A 21343-nucleotide genomic window follows, 5' to 3' on the forward strand; every position below is an offset into this window, starting at 1 on the left:
CATAGAGACATCTAATTGCCTCTAAAACTTTGCCAAAATGTTTCAAAAAAGATTTCCTTTTAAGACACAGCAGTAGACATTTCAATAATAATTATATTCTATTAATATTTTGTTCATGATTTCTTATCCATGAATTCTTTATAATTCATATTATGAATAATCCAACATTATCCAAACATAGGTATTATTCAGATTATAGGTAAATAATTTTATAGTAGATACATTTTGACTATGTAGGATTTTTATTGTGTTTTTTTTTTAATCCTAAGGGCCTATTTTATAAAAAATATTTCTTTTCCCAAAGTGCCATTGTAAAAATAGTTTTTAAAAGGTAAATCTAACATACCTCACTAAAGTGACAAGTTCTGTTTCCATAGGAACCAGATCTTTATTTATAAGAGAATTTTCATTATCTGGTTTCAACATTGTTCATTGATTATTACAGCAACATAGAGAAGATTATGGTCATACATATTTAAAAATCTTAACTACCTAACAAGGGATATTTCCAATTCAATTCATAATTTGACAAGGGCTACCAGTCCATTCATTTTGGTCATTTATTCACAGAAAAGTAAATTTTAAAAGTATACTATGCCTTTCTGGAAAGCCTATGAAATTACATTATATACCTCTCTCTCTGGAGAAGCAGAATTAAAAACAACAACAGGAAAAAGGAATTAAATGGGTATTTACTCGTATTAGACACATCCGTGGGGCTGTTGTTTGGAGAAGTAATTGGAGATGGCTCTCTTTTCTTGAATCCGGTTTTTATCTATGAAAGAAAATGAGAAACATGAAATGACATTTTCTAAAGTAGGTCAAAGACCAAGCTAGGAGGACATGTTAACATAAAAAAATATAGTTAAAGAGATTGAAGCAATATTGAAAAATATGAGCCAAACCCCTAACATTTGGGTATTTTCGTCTTTAGATAAATCGCTATAAAATCAAAAAAATTCAGAATTAAAGGTAACAATTACTTTGAATCCTACTGTGCCCAAGGCCAACAAAATATAAGGCTTTATGCTGCTATTTTCAAAGAGTAAAAGAACCCAATATGAACAAATGCCAGAGGCTACAGAAGCTAGAAAATTTCATGTGCTATGTCTGAACAGCATGGACCTATGGCTAGCTTTACCTTTGAAAATTTTCATCCCCTTATCTTAAAGCCTACCTGTATTTTTTTTTTAATCTTTGTAGTGAACATAGGTTTCAAGTACAAATACTTCTCTTTGTTCCTTTTAGCTGTCAGAGCTCTGTGGTAGGGAACTCTTGATATGTGGGTTTGATCTGAAATTCTATCACTCTGCCTGAATCTAATTTTGCAGAACCATATTCAAGGAAATAAGGTCTATATGGGAAAGAGCAATGACCAGACAGACACTGGGGATTAGCCTTGCTGTACCACAAAGAAGCGAGGGAATCAAAGGGGAGGCTTGTCGAAGGTCATCTAAGCCATCAAAAGATGATGATAAATCGAATCACAATGGGGGTTGCCGGAAACTCAATGTGATCGGTTGGCTATGTGTTGATAAGTGCTGCCATTGGGTCACATCAATGCTGCCTCAAGAGTCACAAGGGCTCAGCCATTGCTATGTTGACACCGAGATGAATTGATGACCTCACCAATGTGGTTATTCCCTCCAACAATACAGATAGCAATGCATCTGTGTCCTTACGTTCTTTTTTTTTGTTCGTTTCCATAAATATTCCAAAGAAGATGCACCCAAAATACTGACGGGGTTCCTCAAGGCCTTTTTATATTTTGAGAGCACCAGGAGAATTTGCAAGAGGTCTTCCCCAGAACATCTCCCCCCTCCCCACAAGACCTTGGTGCCTAACCTTTGAGACTATTCTCCATTTTTACCATGTATGTCATATATAGCTAACTCTCTCTCCATATATATGTATATGTATATATATATATGTACAAAGTATTGTTTGCATGTTGTCACCTTCATTAGAACATGGGTTCAGTGAATTATATTTTTGCTTTCTTTGTATTCTCAGCATGTAGCACAGAGTCTGGTATATATGTGGTAAGCTTTTTTACCTCTTTTTAACCCTTACCTTCTGACCTGTCTTAGAAATGACAACCAAGTATTATTTCCAAGGCAGAAGAGTGGTAAGGGCAAAACAACTGGGGTTAAATGACTTGACTGGGGTCACACATTTAGGAAGTGTCTGAGGCCAAATCCGAACCCAGGACTTCCCATGTCCAGGTCTGGCTCTCTATCTACTGAACCACCTAGCAGCCCTTACATGATAAGCACTTAATAAATGCTTGTTGACAACTTGAGGAGGCTGAATTTTTAGAGGAAATAGACATAGAAAGAATTTGCTAATTATATTTGTAAATTTATAAATGGAAACTCTTACCTGATTTTTTTTAAAAGACATCAAGGTGGTATCTACAGGGATGGGAGTGGATGACATCTTTTGATCAGAGTTCTCAGGATGAGAAAGAATATTAAAAGTTGCAGAAACCTGGGCCTCACATCCTCCTGAAGATGGCAAGAGGGCTGAGTGCTGTGTGGTTTCTTGTTGACTCAAGCTAGGTTTTTGCCTTATGAACCCTATCTCCCAAGCAGATTCTGATCTAGAATGAAATGAAAGGAAAATCATTTTATGATTATAATAAGATTCTTTAGTTACCTAACAGCAAGAGATGTTAAACGTGTTATATGGCCAGAGCCAAATTAAAATGTAACTGGAAATTATTACAAAAATAAAATAAAATAGAACACAGATAATGTTAACATTTGGTTTTTGAAGTAAGTATGTGGCCTGAAAGGATCCCTAGGTTCAGTTTAGTGGTCCTATTTCTATCTAATTTTGATACTATTGTTCTGTTCTAGTAGAGTTCCTTATAAAATGAAGTATTTGACTAAGACATTTAGTGACATACTAAGTGACCTATATTATATTTTAGAGTTAAGAACATTACCTTAATTTTGCTCTAGTAATTATGCTTTTTGCTTCTTCAAATGAAACACCAATCATTGACTCCTTATTAATGGACACAAGCTGATCCCCTGCCTTTAATCTTCCATCCTAGCAAAAAATTTAAAAAAATTTTATTAAAAAAAAACCACAACTAATAATTTAACTTAACCAACATGATTAAATGCAAATAACAGTAACAGTAAAAATAACAAGAATAAGTTATACAAACAGTAAATTTATGATGTTTATAGATAAAAGATTTGTTCTTGATAATTAAGTTGGGAGTTTGGTGTAAGTGTTTTATTTTAACTTTAGAAGTTTTAAATGATCCTTCTTAGACTAGATAAGTGGCAATATGTATGTAGAAAGACATTTCTACATATATTTTTCAAATAAATTTCTGATTTCAAAAAATAATTTATCCCAAGTTTTGACATACAACTTATAATTCTTTTCTATCCCAAACAATATTTTAGTTTCAGTTCTCATTCTGGAAGAAATCTTAAATTTTCAGTTTCACTTTAATTTGTCTCTGAGCAAGGAAAATTCACCTTTCCTCTTAGATCTCTGACTTTACTTGGGGCAGTACCTGTAATTTGTGAAGAGGAATCTTTAAAATGTCATTGTGACTAAAAAAAGAATCCTGCTGTTCTAATGGGTCAAAATTATCCCATAGCTTTTTACTAGGTCAACATATTAGTGACTTGGTGATTTAAAAAATATGGGACTTTCAGCATAAGGGTTCTCTTGAATCATTCAAACTATACTCCACATGCCTCATATTCTTTTTTTTTTCCCCTTAAAACCCTTAGCTTCTGTCTTAGAGTCAATACTGGGTATTGGTTCCAAGGCAGAAGAGTGGTAAGGGCTAGGCAATGGGGGTTAAGTGACTTGCCCAAGTTCATACAACTGGGAAGTGTCTGAGGCCAGATTTGAAACCAGGACCTCCTGTCTCTAGGCCTGGCTCTCAATCCACTGAGTCACCCAACTGACCCTGCCTCATATTCTTTTTTCTTTTCTTTTTTTTTTTTAACCCTTAACTTCTGTGTATTGGCTCCTTGGTGGAAGATTGGTAAGGGTGGGCAATGGGAGTCAAGTGACTTGTCCAAGGTCACACAGCTGGGAAGTGTCTGAGGCTGGATTTGAACCTAGGACCTCCCATCTCTAGGCCTGATTCTCAGTCCACTGAACTACCCAGCTGTCCCTCTCATATTCTTTGAAAGTCATAGCTAATCCAGAAGATGGAATCTAAATTCTGTCTATTAGATTATTCTGCTTCCCTTCCTTCCCCCTGCTTTTTTATTACTCATGACAAATCAAGTTGTATAACACAGGGTGCCCTCAAAATCTTAGTGTAGTTTTGAGCTTTAAAAGTTCAATAGATATTAAATAATGATGGGGGGCAGCTAGGTGGTTCAGTGGATAGAGAGCCAGGTCTGTAGGTGGGAGTCCTTGTGAGATCTTGGCAAGTCACTTAACCCCAATTGCTTAGCACTTACCACTCTTTTGCCTTGGAATCAATACTTAGTTTCAATTCTAAGACAGAAGGTATGGGTTAAAAAATAATAATAATGACAGTGAGGATGACAACTTTAATACTTTAAAAGTGCAACTCTGGAATATCCTATATATTTAAAGATGGTAAAAATGGAATCATATCTAAAGGTTATTTGGTAACTTCCACTAAGGTTATGGCATGGAGATGACTCTGGGTTCTGAAGGATTACAGGAATGGTAAGTAAGCCCTGGCAGATCTACAAAGAGGACAAGGCTTTAAGCTTAATATTTTTTTTAATGATAGAATGTCAGTTGTTGAAGAATCAGTCAGAGAGGTATTTTTTCTAGGGGCATCTAGGTAGCACAGTGGATAGAGCACCAAGCCTGAAGATTGGAAGACCTGGGTTCAAATTTGGTCTTAAGACGCTTCCTAGCTATGGCCCTGGGAAAATTAGGGTTTAAGAGGGGGGCATTTTCAGACTGATCATAGGATGATACTTTCTTTTACAAGCAGGACTTCATAAGACTGTTATTTTTTAGGCAGGTTTCAATATGATCAGTGGAAGAATTCCCACATTGATAAGTTCATGGACTTTTAAAGAATTATGGATATATTGGAAAATTCAAGGATATTTTGCTATCCACCAAAATGAACAGTGGATTTGTTATATGATGCTACTGTCAAAAAAGCACAAATCACTTTGATAGACTTGTGATCTCATCAATATGCTGTAATATCAGCATTAAGAGCTTCTCTCACAGAGACTACTGTTATATTCAAATCTTGGCAAGTGTTGGGGTCACCTTGATTGACAAGGGAGGCAATTGGAGAGATTGGAATGTTCCCTGATGCTGTGAGCCAGGGGCAAAAATTGGTCGGCCTGAGGGTATAAATACCCCTAACAGCCATCTGGAGGGGGTCTTTAGTCTCTGATTTGGTCTTTGGTCCCTAGATCTTTAGGTCTCTGAATCTTCCTAGCTTTAGGTCTCTTGGTCCCTGGGTGGTAAAGGGAGGAAGAGAGGTCTGAAGAAGCAGAGGGTTGGTAAGATTTGAATATTTCCTGAAAGACTTGAGAACTAGTACATCTCCTAACAATGATAATAAGAAAGCTGAGAGAAATCACCAATACAGCTGCATCAAGGAGTGTCACTCTCTGGTTTGGCATTGGCCAGGCTGAGGCAGAGGGGTTGTGAAGAATAAAGCTCCAGCTTCTACTAAGTCAATAGCCTCCAGCCCTGAGTGATTATAGATTATAGATAGTAGGTTGATAGGGTCTCAAATCCCCAATCCTTATCCTGATTATCCTTTCCCTAATTATAGATCATAGATGAAAGTGTTCAATAAGTACCTTCCTGAGTGGTCTTTATATCATGACCCTTGGGGAGGGAGCAACGCAGTCAGATAAACAAACGTGATCCAAGGCTAATCAGAGCCCAATATTAATAATTAATCCAACCCCAGGTTGGACCTGAAAGAGTTACCCACCCACCTAACCTTTCGGGGTCCTTCCCTGGGCAACTGTTATTGAAAGGGGATTATAACAACTAGCAGGGGTGATTGGGTTGGTGTTCCCCCATCACCAGCACCCAGGGAGAATACAGAGATACAACCACTTCACTGGTATCCATATCTCCCCTAGGACCTTTAGGACATTTCTCTTTCTTTATAACATTACAAGTAATGTTATATCTTTAAAAGGCTTTGGAGAATTCCAGAGAATATGGCAACATGAAAGGTCATAGAAAAGCTCAGCTTGGGGCAGTGGATTGAGTGCCAGGCCTGAAGCCAGGAGGAGTTGAATTCAAATTGGCCTTGGATGCTTCCTAGCTGTATGATCCTGGGCAAGTCACTTAAGAAATTCCATCAAATATATGAAAATGGCCCTAGAAAGATTAATGATAAATCAGAAAAGACTCAGAAACACTATAATTTATTTCAGAACTACACAAAAAAGATGGCCAGAAATGGGTAAGAGACTAATAGAAGAAACTTGGAAATCACAGAAATGTAGAGTTAGAAGGGTCCTCAGTGGCCCTGTAACTTAATCCATAGCCAGAAATGAATTACCACTCTACCACTCTCACCAAGAAATAACCCAAACGATGCTTGAAGATTACTAATAAGGGGAAAGCTACCACCAGTGAGGCAGCCAACTCCAGTTTTTGGATAGTTCTAATTGTTAAGACTCACCTGACATAAAGTCTAAATTTGCCTTTTGTGAAACTTCTAACCCTCTGCTACTGTTTCTGCATTCTGAGGCCAAAAAGGGTAAATCTAATCTTTCATCTGCACAATGGTCCTCCAAACACTGGAACATAGTTATTGTATCTCTCCTGGCTGTCCTCTTCTCCAGGCTAAATATTCATAATTCCTTCCACCTAAGGGGCTTTTAACCTGGAATCTATGAATTTAATTTGTTTTTCTTACTATTTGGGGAACTGCATTTCAATATAATTGGTTTTGTTTGTGATCTTATGTAGTTTATACGTCTAAAAATATTACTCTGAAAAGGGGTTCACAGGCTTTACCATACTACCAAAGGGGTCTGTGCCACACAAATAAGATTAAGAATCCCTACTTTAACCCTTTCTCATATGACGTGAACTCTACCCTTCATCATCTGGACAATCTAAAATACCAATGTTCTTCTAAAAATTTTAACACAATGAACTGAATGTAATACACCAAATGAGGTCTAAGAGAGTCTGAGGACCATCACTTTCTAATCCCTAAAAGCTATGCCTTTCTTGTTGTTGTTTCAGTTGTTTTTGTCTATTCATGACCCCATTTGGGGTTTTCTTGGCTGAGAAACTGGCATGGTTTGCCATTTTCTTCTTTATCGAATTTTACAGATGAGAAAACTGAGGCCAATTAGGTTAACTGACTTGCCAAGAATCACCTAGAATCACCTACCTACTAAGTGTCTGGGACTGGATTTGATTTCAAGTCTTCTTAACTCTAGGTTGAGTGCTCTACACATTGCACCCCCTAGCTGGCTTGGTTAGTCCAAAACTGCCTTAGTTTTTGTGGGCTCCTAGCTAGACTCATATTGAGCCTACATTCCACTAAAATCCCCCAGTTCTTTTTAGAACAAATAGCTTTCTAACACAAGTTTCCTCTTATGAAGTTGATTTTGGGGATCCAAATTTAAGACTTAATATTTATCTCTATGGAATTTAATTCATTTAGATTCAACCCAAAGCACTAACCTGTGAAGATCTTTTTACCTCTTGACTATGCTGACCAGTGTTAGCTATCCTTCTCACCTTTGTGTCACTGGCAAATCAGATTCTATCACTTTATTTAAGTCATTGAAAAAATATTAATCAGCATAAGGCTAAGCATAGATCCTGGGGAATTCCATTAGATACTTTTTGCTCAGTTGATATTGAATCATTAGCCATTGGTAAGTTAAGTCTCGCCATTAAACTAGTTACTAATCCATTTAACTACTGTTTCAGTCCACAGAACTCTTTTCCACAAGAATAGTATAAAATATTTATCAAATGCTTGACTCAAAGCAAAAAAACAAAATAAAACAAAACACCAAAAAGCCAATGAAGGATGGAGAAAACACTAACAACAGTCATAAGATTGAGATGAACAGATAAATGTAAGCAAGACTAGAGAGAGAATAATGATGGAGACTAAAAAACCAAAAAAAAACCCAACTTATTTATTATTAACTTCAATGTAAATAACTATTAATCAGGACTAAGTGTATGAAGTGATATTTTGTGTTGTTCCTACTAAAACATTTATTATTAAATGATTAATAAGAATATACAAAAACATGAGAGGCAGTGTGGTAGAGAAGACTGATATTTGCCCAAGAGTAAAGGGAAGATCTTGGCTCAGGTCTTGATCATTATGACTATGTTACTGTGCAAATCACTTAACCTCTGTGTCTTGGGTATTCTCTAAGACTATGAATTGCCGCTCAATTTCTGGATATACATTAGTAGAGTGAATGCATTGGTGTATTCATGAGTTTCTAAAGGACATATAAATAAATCAGAAACAGAGCACAGTGGATAGAAAGCCATAATCAGTTAGGAAGACCTCCAAATCTTGCTTCTCTTTCCTCCTGCCTAGGTGACCCTAATAAGTCACTTCATCTCTCAGTGGCCCAGGCAATTCTTTAAGACTAATGGTTGAAAGATATTCATGGATCTGCATCAGGAGATGGAATGTCTACTCACACCAATGAAATCACAGTTCCAGATTAAAGCAAGCACACAAACAAAAGCCAAACAATATAAGTTGAACTTTTTTGAGGATATACCTATAAATGACTCACTAATCTTTCCAGTAATCAATCATCTTATAGTAAATTCCTACCATATATGAGGCCCTGTGATAAATACTGTGATACAAAAAGAAGCAAAAGCCCTTGTTCTCAAAGAACAGTTTAATGGGGGGATGATATGCAAACATATACATATAAAGCAAGTTATATATAGGATAAAAAGAAAATAGTTAAAAGAAGAGGGCACTAGGAGGCAAATTGATGGCTTGCTGGATTGAGAGGTGGAAGGTCCTGAGTTCGGATATGACCTCAGACACTTCCTAGCTGTGTGAACCTGAGCAAGTCACTTAAGTCTCCATTTCCTAGTTCTTACCTCTCTTCTTACTTGGAACCAATATACAGTATTGATTCTAAGACAGGAGTTAAGGTTGTGTGTGTGTGTGTGTTTTTTTTTTTTAATATAAAAGGAAGGCACTAGACTTATGAGGGGTTAGGAAAAGATTCCTACAGAATAAAGACTTTTAACTGGGAATTAAAGGAGAAGTACAACAGGGAGAGAGTTCAAGACATGGGGGACAGCCAGAGAAAATGCTGGAATCCAAGAAATGGAATAATTTATTTGAGCAGCAAGAAGGCTGCTGTTAATGGAATGAAGTGTATATATTGAGGCAGTCAGATATCACAGAGGATAACTCATCAGGCCTGGAGTCGGGAGGACCTGGGTTCAAATCTTGCCTCAGATACTTCCTAGTTGTGTGACCCGAGGCAGGTTACTTAATTCCAATTGCCTAGCCCTTACTATTCTTCTGCTTTAGAACTGATACTAAGACAGAAAGTAAGGAATTAAAAAAATACTCATTAAATAGTAAGATATAAGAAGACTAGATTGGTAGGAGGAAGCTAAGGACTTTAAATGTCAAATGAAGCATTCTGTATTTGCTCCTGGAGGCAACAGGGAGCCACTAAAGCTTACTGAGTAGAAGGGTGACAGCCAGCCAGACCTACACTGTTGGAAAATCACTTTGTTGGCTGAATGGAGGATGGTAACAACTACAAGAAAAATAATAATAGCTAGCATTCATAGAGCACCTACTATGTGCCAGGTCCTTTGATAAATGCTTTATAGCTCATTGTGCTTCACAACAACCCTGAGAGTTAGGTGCTATTATTATCCCCATTTTACCATTAAGGAAACTGAAGCAAGCAGAGGTTAAGTGACTTGCCCAGGGACACACAGCTAGTGAGTATTGAAGGCAGAATTTGAACTTAGGTCTAGTCTGACTCCAAGCCCAGTGTTTTATCCACTGTGCCTCCTAGTTACTCTAATGACTAGAGCAGGAAAAGACTTGAGGTAGGCTGATCCAGCAGCAAAGTGTTACAATAATCCAGGCATGAGGTGATGAAGACCTCATCAAGTTGTGGGACCCTAGGCAAGTCACTTAACCCCTACTGCCCACCCCTTACCACTCTTCTGCCTGGATTTTAAGATGGAAGGTAAGGGTTTATTTAAAAAAAAAAAAAAAAAAAAAAGACATCACCATCCTAAAGTGGTAGCAGAATAGGAGAGAATGTGAATTTCTCAAATTTGCATATGTAAATGGCTAACAAATTCTAATGAAATCTATTTCAACATGTATCCATTCATTCAGCTAAGTGCCTACCAGGGCATGGCTCTAAGTGGATGCTGAAGATAACCAATTGTGTGGGTTCTAAAGGTGAAGCTGATGGACCTTGGAAACCCTTGGATGAGGGTCTTGAGAGAGTGAGGAGGGAAGGATGACTCTTACAGTGTGATGCTGAAGGTCTGGGAGGAAGGTGAGGAGCTAGTGGTATGGCAGACACACATAGTAAGTTCTGTTTGGGATATCTTGAGTTTAAGATGTCTGAAAGGCAGGGGACAGCTGAGTGGCTCAGTGGATTGAGAGCCAGGCCTAGAGACGGGAGGTCCTAGGTTCAAAACTGGCCTCAAACACTTCTTAGCTGTGTGACCCTGGGCAAGTCATTTGACCCCCATTGCCTACCCTTACCACTCTTCCACCTAGGAGGCAATACACAGTATTGACTCCAAGATGGAAGGTGAGGGTTTAAAAAAAAAAAAAAGATGTCTGAAAGGAAGCTGGAAAGGTGAGATTGAAGGTCAGCAGGGAGACTGGGGCAGAACTGGTAGATTTGAGAGTCATCAGCAAAGAGATGATAAAGAATTTCATGGGAACTGATGAGATGGCAGGTGAAGCAGTAGAGAGGGAGAAAAGAAGATGGTGCTGGGAAGAACCCCAATGGACACCTATGATTAGAGAACAGGACTTGGAGGAGGATCCGGCCAAGTAGACAGAGAAGAAGAGAAGAAAATAGGAGAGAGTAGTGTCCATCAGCAATCACGGGCTATTTAGATTTAGATGTATCTACAAAGGAAAGGTTTCTGAATACAGGTTATAATAAATATATTTAATCTATGATTCATCAAAAATGAAGCATAATATTCAAATGAAAAGGGCAGTTAGGGGTCCCAGTGGATAGAATGATGGGAAAACCTATCTTGCCAAGTTCAAATCTGGTTTCAGACACTTAATAGCCATGTGACCCTGGGCAAGTCACTTAGCCTGTTTGCCTCAGTTCCTTATCTGTAAAATAAACTGGAGAAGGAAATGGCAAACCAGTATTTTTGGCAAGAAAACACCAAATGGGGTCATGAAGAATCTATTCTAATAAAACCTATTTCAACATCTAAAATGCCTACCAATGGCAAGGCTTTAAGTGGATGCTGAGGATAAGATGAAAAAAGACTCAAACCCTGCTTTACATCTTATGTAGGCTGAAACATAATGCACACAAGTAAGCATAGTTGAAAATAAAAGATTCAGACAAAATACTCTAACAAAATTAAAGAATGAAAGAATCACTTTCATCAGGGAGGGATTAGGAAATGACCTATGTAATCAAAATTATTGCATAGCATATAATCACCATACACATTCATTTAATCAGTTTCCAAAATTATATTTCATTGTTTTTAAGTTCACTACATGCTAATTAGCTTTATGAAAAGTATTTGATAGTTTCTAAACTGTTTAACGAGTAAAAGTGTTTTAAAACTTTAATCTATTTTAAAATTAACCAACAAATTAATAGTATATAATGTAGGTTTAGTTGAAATTTAATTAATTTTAAGATAATTAAATACCAATTATAATGTCTAAAAGCCCCAAATCAAAGAGTTCTTCTTTAACTTTTGTATCCTGAAACGGGTTTGGTTCTAGTCAGAATTTTCTTAATTAAAATCAACAACACAGACCTCTTTACATAATACATTTTTGTAGACAGATCCCTATAACATGCTTGTATTTGTATATGAAGACACTCAAGGATAATTTTTTTAAATGGAGGGGAATTGTATCAAGTAGTGTTCCTATGAACTAGCCCTCTTACATAACAATTATACAATTACAACTGACTTTACAATAATGCTCTTGAAATACAGTACTAGCATCAAAGTACTTACTTTCCAAATCATTTTAAGAAAGATTAAATAATAATTTCCTCATAGAATTGAAAAGAATCCTAGGGTTAATCCAGGAGTAACTTCTTATATGACAGATGAAGAAAAAAAACCGGTGGGAAAAAAGGTCAAAGGAGATTAAGTGATTTGTCACTTAACTTTTCAACTACTTGACTTTCATATGGCTAATAATAGCTTGAATTTCTTTCTCTGAAAACTTTCTGTTCATATCTTTTGACCATTTATCAATTGGGAAATGGCTCTTATTCTTACAAATCTGAATCAGTTCCCTACTTGTGTAAATGAAACTTTTAGTACAGAAATCTTCTTCAAAAAAACCGTACTTCTTCAATTACCTACTTCCTTTATAATTTTAGCTGCATTGGTTTTGTTTATGTAAAAAACTTTGAAAATTTTTTATGTAATCAGAATTGTTCATTTTATCTTTTGTGATTCTCTCTGTCCCTTGTGTGGTTTATATTATTCCATCTAAAAATCTGAATGTTATTTTTTTCCTTTCTTATCTAATCCATTTATGATGTCATTCTTTATATTTATGTAATATATATATTTTATCATGATATAAAGTATGAAATGTTGGTCTATACCTAGAATATGTTTATTTGCTTCTTACTTGTAATTTACTTGTAACATCTGTTACATTATTCAAGCTCTCTTAACCAATAAAAATATTTTTGGTCATTACTGTTTTGAAATATAGATTAAGATCTAGTACCTTCCCTTCTAGTTTTTTTATTAATTTTCTTGAGATGCTTGACCATTTATTCCTCCAGCTAAATTTCTTTATTTTTTTTCTAGCTCTATAAAGTAACCCTTTAGGGGTTGACTTAATCAACCCCTAAGTGTCAAACTAGTCAACTAAATTCACCTGGTGCTTACTGGGCCTACATGAATTCTAAAATTCCTACTAAACAGCAGATTCTGTGTGAGCAAACTACTTTGTAATGCTGTCAATGTAATCAATAGTGGTTCTTGACCTGTGGAACAAAGACCCCTTGGGGTGTCTTGAAGAGTTACTATAAAGGATCCAAGATCTCATATGCACACCAAGAGTTACCATTTTTTTCTTTATTTAGCTTCAACAAAATACAGAGCATGAGTCAACAATGGGTTTTATACCCATGGTTTTATATTATTGATGCTTCATTTGTGTTGAAGATGAAAATTTTGTTTTTTAGTTTCTGAGACTTTTGCTCTGACCTTTGCTTCTACTTTTGTGAAAAATAATATTAATAATACATTATATATGTGTTTGTGTATTATGTTTATAATACATAAAATTATTGATATTTTTACTGAATATTTGGTAACTTTCTGTAATCTTTGATCAAAGGCTGGATGACTGTGTGCCATGTGCTTCAGAGAGGATTCTTGTTTGGATATAGGATGGAATGGATGGACTTTGAGGTCTCTTCCACCTCTGATATTCTTCAATGATTTTTTCAATCAAATGATTGAAAATGATCTACTGGCCCTTGAGAAATTTTTTGATGTAAAAAGGTATCCTCAAATTCGGCACAGGTGAGAATCAATGATATAAAAAGATGACTTACTCTCCTTAACAATATACTCTGAGTTTCTTCTCCCCTCATCTATCTCCCGCTTCTCCCCAACCTAGTTTTGTTTTGGTAATTTTCTTCTGTCTGTCTAGGCCTGCAAAAAACAACATTAATAACTTTTTGCTGCTCTCTAGTGGTAGATCCTGTAATTCCTCCCCTCCCCCTTACCAAATTGTGACATCTGAAGAAAGAAAGCATAGAAAATATGTTATAATAACAGCCTACTCCATATAATTATACTAGCTTTCTTTCCCTACCCCAACAGAGTTATCATTATTCTAATAAAAAATAATGAAAAGAATAAAACCAAGACCAGAAGGATTTAATGAAATTTGATCAAGTTTACTTCAAATTAATTCAGGAAATTTTTATGGATCTTTTAAATGATTTGAAGGGATAGAGAAATAATAGGGGAAAAAGTTGCTTGTTTTTAAAAAAATTACAATGCTTAAACTATGTAATGTCGGGTCACTGAACAATCTCAATACTGTTCTTAAACTGATTACTAATTTTACTCTACTCTCTGCTAAAATGGTAGTAAAAGGTTAGGAGAGACATTTTGAAATAAGGTCAATGGAAAAAAGAATGCATGCCTACTTGTTGGGACATATAGCTTCATGATTGTTATTTGCCCTAAGGTCAAACTACAAAGAGATGTAAAATTTCTTACAAGTTATTTGATATTCATTAATTATTTCGGACCAAACTTGTTTTACTGACAGATCTGAAAATGTGCTGCTAATAAATCACCTTGTTATTCATACTGATGCTATCTTGCAATCAGCAAAAGTATAGAAGGCACGTATCACCACAACCACAAATTTACTATTTTATCTGAAAGATTATTTTAGTGGTATCTAAAGGAACATGCACCCTGACATGCTTCTTAGCAGTAAAATGTCATCACATCCATTTCTTTGGTTGGGAAATATAACTGCATTAAGTATATTCAAAGAATGATTTTAATCTGTTGTGAAAACTCTAAAAACAAAATTATCCCAGTTTGAAATTAAATAGAGCACACACACTCTAGTCTCAGATGATAAACTTCACTACCAGGATGCCATTTGTTAATATCAGTAGGTTATTTCTGATATTATATCCATCTATGAACTTTGTATGTGAGTGTGTTTGTGGATGTCTAAAATAAAATACTATTAGACAATAATCTAAAAGAGCATTGGCACAAACATACACTCAAATTTACACTACCAAACATTGCATCATGAATCTCAGAGTTGGAATGGGTTTTAGGAATGCTCTAGTTCAATCCCCTTCTTTTACAGAGGAAGAAACAGAAGGTACAGAGAGGTGGTGTGACTTGCTAGTTAGTGGCTGATTTAAGACTTTCATTGAGACCTCCCTGACTCCCAATCTAGGGCTTTTTTTTTTTTTAAAACCTTACCTTCTGTTTTAGAATCAATACTAAGTATCTGTGAACAGTAAGAGTTAGGTAATTGGGATTAGGTGACTTGCCCAGGCTCTCAATCTACTGATCCACCTAACTGCTTCCCCCAGGGCTTGTTTGGCTGTACCATATATGGTGCTCCTTGCTTTGGATGTGATGAGTAGGAACATTTAGAAGATGACTGGGAAACTGCTACAAAATAGCAACTGTGGTTACTCTTTTAGAAACTTAGGTTGTTGAGATTTTCCTTTCTACTAGGAAAGACTAATCTGATAAAAATAATTAAATTTTTAGGTGAGGGGAAGCTAAGTGGCTCAGTGGATTGAGAGCCAGATCTAGAGACAGGAGGTCCCAGATTCAAATCTGACCTCAGCTACTTCCTAGCTGTGTGGCCCTGGGCAAGTCTCCTAACTCTCATGGTCTAGCCCTTACTGCTCTTCTGTCTTGGGTCCAATACACAGTAATGATTCTAAGACAGAAGGTAAGGGTGGATTTTTTTATTTTTTATTGTTAGCTAAACAAATGTTATATTCAAAAGGCATTTGCCAAAAAATCAACCAATGCAACAAACACCACCTCCTTTTAAAAAATCCTGGTTGTAAAAGAAACAATTATCTACCAGGGTCTCCCACTATGAAATTAGTCGAGGTTAATTTTTTTTTTCCCTAAAAGTTGAGGAAGAATTGATTGGCAGGGGAGAGGTAGAAGGGATAAGGAGAGTGGTGTCCTGGTAGCCTAAGGACATTAAAGAATCTGGGCAATGCGGAGTTAATGTCTTTCCAGTCTGATGGATGTCCCACAGCCAGTATCTTGCCAGCCCCTGCCCAGGGAAGCCGGTGTGTTCTGGGGATAGAGGTAGGGAGGCTGCGGGGAAGAGTGTCACCTGAGTCAAGAGCTAGAACTCTACCGAGTATCTCTCCATGCCATGGCTAAATAAAGCACCTACTGTTAACTGCTAATATTCCACAGGTGACCCTGAATTGCCAAACCAGACTGTGTCAGATCTAACCTATGATACGGCAATTTCCTAGAAATAATTGAAAAATTTTAGTTGTCATTGGTTAAGGAGTCACTTTCTTATGCTACAGAATCCCACAAAAATATAATTTTTCTAAGTTTCATGGAACAACTCTAAATATTACTCTAAAAACAGCATCAGGCCAGGTCTGTACCTTCTAATTACCTTGTATCTCTAACAATGCCTAATAAAGCCCTCTAAACACTTAAGATACTCAGTTATTACTACTGGTTGGTGAAAAGAAAATGAACATAGATTATTTTTTCTGTTATATTTTTACCTTATGGCAGTCTCCTCCAGCAATTATTTCCTGAATATATACCAAGGGCCCTTCATTGCGGTTAATTCCTCCCACGATATTCAGGCCTAAGCCTATTTCCTTGGTAACCGTTATCATCTGAAATGCAGGGTCCCTAGGAAAAAATAAATTAACAAGTATAGATCAGCCTAGAGAACAATACAATTCTAGAGAACAATGCAGTTGAGTTAACTGTTAATTCACATCTTTAGATTCAGTCAATCCTTAAACCATAGGACACACGCACTTAATTTCAATAATGTGGTCATAATTTGGAATCAGTAGATTTCCATGGCTATATTTTAAATCTCTCTTTAAAATAATTAAAATGTCAGAACTTTAGGATTAAATAAAATTTTCACAAATTATAATTTATACAAGTTTGTTAAAGAACTAACTGGAAGAACTAACTTTAATTGAGTTTAGGAATTAAAAAGTGGTATTTCGATATCATCAGGTAAATATTTTTAAGAAGCAGACTGATTGCTAGGGAAAAGTAAAATAAATAGGATCACTACTTAAAATTGTCATATTGCAAAAATGCCCAAGAACATAAGGATTTTCAAGGTACAAAGTACCCAGTTTAAGAATGCTTCACAAAAAACAGTAAGGCAATGGCGTTCTATTTAAAAAGTCAGTGCTAGATAGTGAATTCCTGCAATCTCTGTTACTGGGGAGGCTATAGCTGGTGGATCACTTGAACCTAGGAATCATAACCCAGAGTAGATTAAAGCAGATTGGGTGACCACAATAATTTAGAGACCAGTATGGTGAGCCTCCAGGATTGAGGGACTATCTAAGGAGAAGGTGAAATGGCCCAGGTCAGAAACAGAGCAGGGATAAGCTCCCATGAGTCAGTAATGGATCAGTAAATGATCAGTAATGAAGTTAGGACCATAAATGGCTGCTGCATTTCCAGCCTGGATGAAATAGGGACATTAAGCCTTAAAAAGGGGAGGGAGGATGAGCCTTCAAAGAACTAACTGTATTTAAAAAAATTATGAAGCTGGACATATGCTCACTCCCAAAATACTTCACAAAAGGCTCAAAGCAATGAAAAAGAATTTGAATAAAGCCAGATGAAAGACTCAAGGCTACCTTCCCCCACAGAAGGGCAAAAATGGAGTAGAACTGGGTTGAATAAGGACACTTATTAAGAAATGTTTTAGTTGATAACACAGTGCAAAGCTCTTATCAGTTGGATTTCTATAATTATCTTCAAGTAAATGGGAAGATAGTTCCAATTTGCTTTGAAAAATTAAATCGACTCTGGATCACAGAGTTCATTAGACACAATGAAAAGGAGTTTTCTTTCTTCTTTTCTCTTTTAAACCTAATTTCTAATGTCAGATCATGTCACCTATACAAGGCTTGTGGTAGAGCATATACATATGCTCTAACCTGTGTCATATTCAAACTCTGGGAAGTATAGTCAGAAGTATAGTTGTAGCCCTTATTTTATAGATGAGGAAATTGAGGTTCAGAAATTAAGAGACATATGTGCTCAGTCACATAGTGAGTGGGGAGTTGGGAGATCTGGATCTAGCTCTTCTGACTCCAAGATCAGTGTTGAGACATATTTTCATTGTTCAAAAACCAAACCAAAACAAAATAAACATAAATACATAAAAACTCTGACTTTTCAAACTACACATACTAAAATTACAAGAAGGGGAATGGCCTTTTAAAAAAAGGTTGCCTATATGGAAGGATTCCTTGATCCATGAAGTCACTACACTAATACTGTGCTGAATTTCTTCTGCTACAGAAAGCTCTGAAATGGAAGGACAATGAATGGGCCAGGAACACATAGGCAATGGGCAGTTGAAACAGGCAGCTGAGAAGGACAGAAAGAGGGAAGTGAGTTTGGACTTAGCACAGAATTAGCTTGAATCTGAGATTCTGCTTTGTTATAACAGAGGCTTATAAAACTAAAGTCAGAAGAGATCTTATAGATCATTAATTTGAAACACTTAACTTTACAGAAGAGACTGAGGCTTTAGGGGTTGTGGTCACTTAAGGTCACAGAGGTGGTAAATAGCAGAGATGGTATTCAAATCTAGATTTTCTGAAAGAGGAATAAAAACAGGCTCTGAATAAAATATGACTGCACCCTAGTGGTAGAATGAAGGGTATAAGTCAGTATGTCCTTTATAGACATTATTGGTTTAGTAAAGTATTTTTAAAGTGGTCATTATTAAATTATAGTTGGGTGCTGCTATTATTAAGGCAATCCATTATTATGATAGGTTATGCTTTGGTGATGAGATAATACATGGAAAAATGTTAAATATAAAGTGTTATAAAATTTAAGTGGTTATTGTTATTATTAATTGCTATTAATAACATTACTACTGTATTAACAAATGATAGCTGATAAAAGTAACTATTAATAAGTTAATTAATAGTTCATTAATAACTGCTATCACTAATAGTAACAACATTGTTAGAGTGCTTTATTGTTCATTTATTACCATATTCCATCTCTCTATTACCAAATATCTACATAAATGAGAAATGTAGCATTTATTAAATTATAATTATCAATATATTATAATTTATAATTGTAATTACAAAATATGAACAGATTACAAAGATAGGATTTGGACTTGTGATTTTAGTGATATATGGAATGAGGATGAGGAAATTCCCTCTACCAACGCAGGTCATATCTTCTCAGCTACTTAGGGTACTACAGAGCTGCCCAAAACACTAAAGTGTTAAATGAATGACTTGTCCATGGTAACACAGTCAATGTATTAAAAATAAATGACTTGGAAAAAAAGGATGCAGGTTTTGGCAGTGACACATTTAGAGGCACTTATCAGATTATGCTTAGAGTGATGAGAAAGGAAAATAACCCCACTGCCTTAATTCAATTTGTCATTATTTCAAGCTATATTAGATTAAGAAAGACAGAAAATTTTAATGCAAAATTTACATTGCAACTTGACTGAATGCTGCTGCTTCAGAGCTATTCCCGTTCAAGCCTGTCATCATGGTATCCTTTGGATTTAATGTCTATGAAAACCTTGCTGATGATCCTGAAGAAATTTATCTTAACAGTTTTTCCTAAAAGAGAAAAATTGGAAAACAAATGATCAGCCATCGAAGTGATTCAAATCAATGCCCCAAATTAGACTTTGCCTTTGCATAAAGTCACTAGGTACATTTGGTACAAATATACATACGCACACACACATATACGTATATGCGTAAATGCTTGTGGACGGATGGATGGCATATATGCTTGATGTATTTTGGGCTCTGGCATTTCAGTGAGTGCCTTTAACATTTGGGAAGTGTGAACAAAATCTCTTTCTGTAGAAATCCCTAGGACGGAAGGATGCAAATCAACCTGAACTAGCTATTACAGTTTTCACTGGTATTACACATACAATTCTTTAAAGTTGGTCTTAGGGAAAACTGGTCCTCATATAAGTCAGTTGTCAGGATAATCGCAGAACATTTGCACATTTCTGTGCTGGAAAATAGAAAAGGCCCAGTCCTGATTCATTGGCTAGAGGTGATAAAGACCAGAGGGGTCAGATTCATTGCCTAATAGCCATAACATCATGAGTACAGCCCAAACCAGATGAAATGTAATCGAAAAATATTGAACAAAATAAAGAAAAATACAATACAACAGGGATGTTATTTTGTAGTTATTTAAGTCAACATGTGGCTACAGGATCCATTTCTATTTGAGTTTGAGACCAATGGTAAAGACTGGAGAAAAACTTCTTTCACACTCTGTACTAGTCACTCATGTATTTCTATCTGCTTTGTAAATTTTTTCCCAGGATAATAGAAAAATTAAATTTGCATATGTTTTTGTTTTATTATAATATAATGTTTTGAGGAATGAATAATTACCCATAGAAACAACACTCCTTTTCCCCAAAATCATAGGTAGGACAATATGGGATGTGTGGAGTGTTCAGAGGACTAGCACCTCTGATATAAGGGCTTGTTGAGTCCTTTTCAGGTCTGTGTCTACCTCTCACCCAACTCTCACTGGTGGCTCCAAAAAGTCATAGCATATGTAGTGGCTATACCCCAGTAAAACTGTTTTAGCAGATGGGTTAAACCAGGTTGTGGGTAATCAACAGATCTCAAACCCATCAGTAAGTTATGAAGATGTTTAGCCCAAGCACATGAAGACTACCTCCAACAGAGGGGCAGATCAGAACAATGTATTCTAATATCCCTGAAAGTGGCAGAAGCAGGGACTATCGAATGCTTAAGATTTTGATTAAACATGGAAGAAACCAAGGTCATCCACTACAGGCCATTGCCAATCATAATGACTTTTGTCCTGCCACTGGACTTTGATAACTTGAAGAAAGAGTATGGCTGACATCTTTGTGCAACTCTGCCTCACTTCAATCTAATTCACTTATAAGTCTTTCTCCTCTTCAAAAATGAAAGATGAAACATCAGGGTGATACATTAAACAGGTTAATTCTATTCTATTATTATGAGACAGATTTCTCCAGAGAGATTTTTTGGAATTGGTTGTAGTCCTTGGGTGTTAGCTAATTTTACCAAAGAGGGTATAATGCTCTTTTTTTTTTTTAAATAGAAAGATACCTTCAATTACCTCCCTAAGGTATGTATATCATTTGTTAGTTAACTGACACTCAACACCCTATGGGATAGGACAGGCTTCCTTAGTAACAAAATGAGAATAACCACTCCAAATCCATGGGCCTACTTCTCTGTTTCAACTTATTGTTCCCCATCCTTCGTCCTTTCTCTTGTCTTCTCACTTGTGCAAGCTTTTCTAGAACTGTATATTATTTGCAGAAAATGGCCCCATTAGAAAGTACAGGGATTAGTACCTT

General features: G+C 36.0%; 1 protein-coding gene across 1 annotated transcript in view; it reads right to left on the reverse strand.

Annotated features, from left to right (window-relative positions):
* STXBP4 (syntaxin binding protein 4) overlaps window positions 1-19496 on the reverse strand; it is a 225469-nt gene extending 205973 nt beyond the window's left edge. Inside the window, exons 1-5 of the mRNA XM_044675076.1 lie at window positions 19438-19496; window positions 16479-16611; window positions 2951-3057; window positions 2383-2602; window positions 697-775 (exon numbers count right to left, since the gene is read on the reverse strand). Of these exons, the coding sequence (XP_044531011.1) occupies window positions 697-775; window positions 2383-2602; window positions 2951-3057; window positions 16479-16611; window positions 19438-19496 (598 nt within the window). The remainder of the gene's footprint in view (window positions 1-696; window positions 776-2382; window positions 2603-2950; window positions 3058-16478; window positions 16612-19437) is intronic.
* Between the last annotated feature and the right edge of the window lie 1847 nt (window positions 19497-21343).

Source organism: Gracilinanus agilis, chromosome 4, assembly GCF_016433145.1.
Source record: "Gracilinanus agilis isolate LMUSP501 chromosome 4, AgileGrace, whole genome shotgun sequence".
Classification (NCBI taxonomy): Eukaryota; Metazoa; Chordata; class Mammalia; order Didelphimorphia; family Didelphidae; genus Gracilinanus; species Gracilinanus agilis.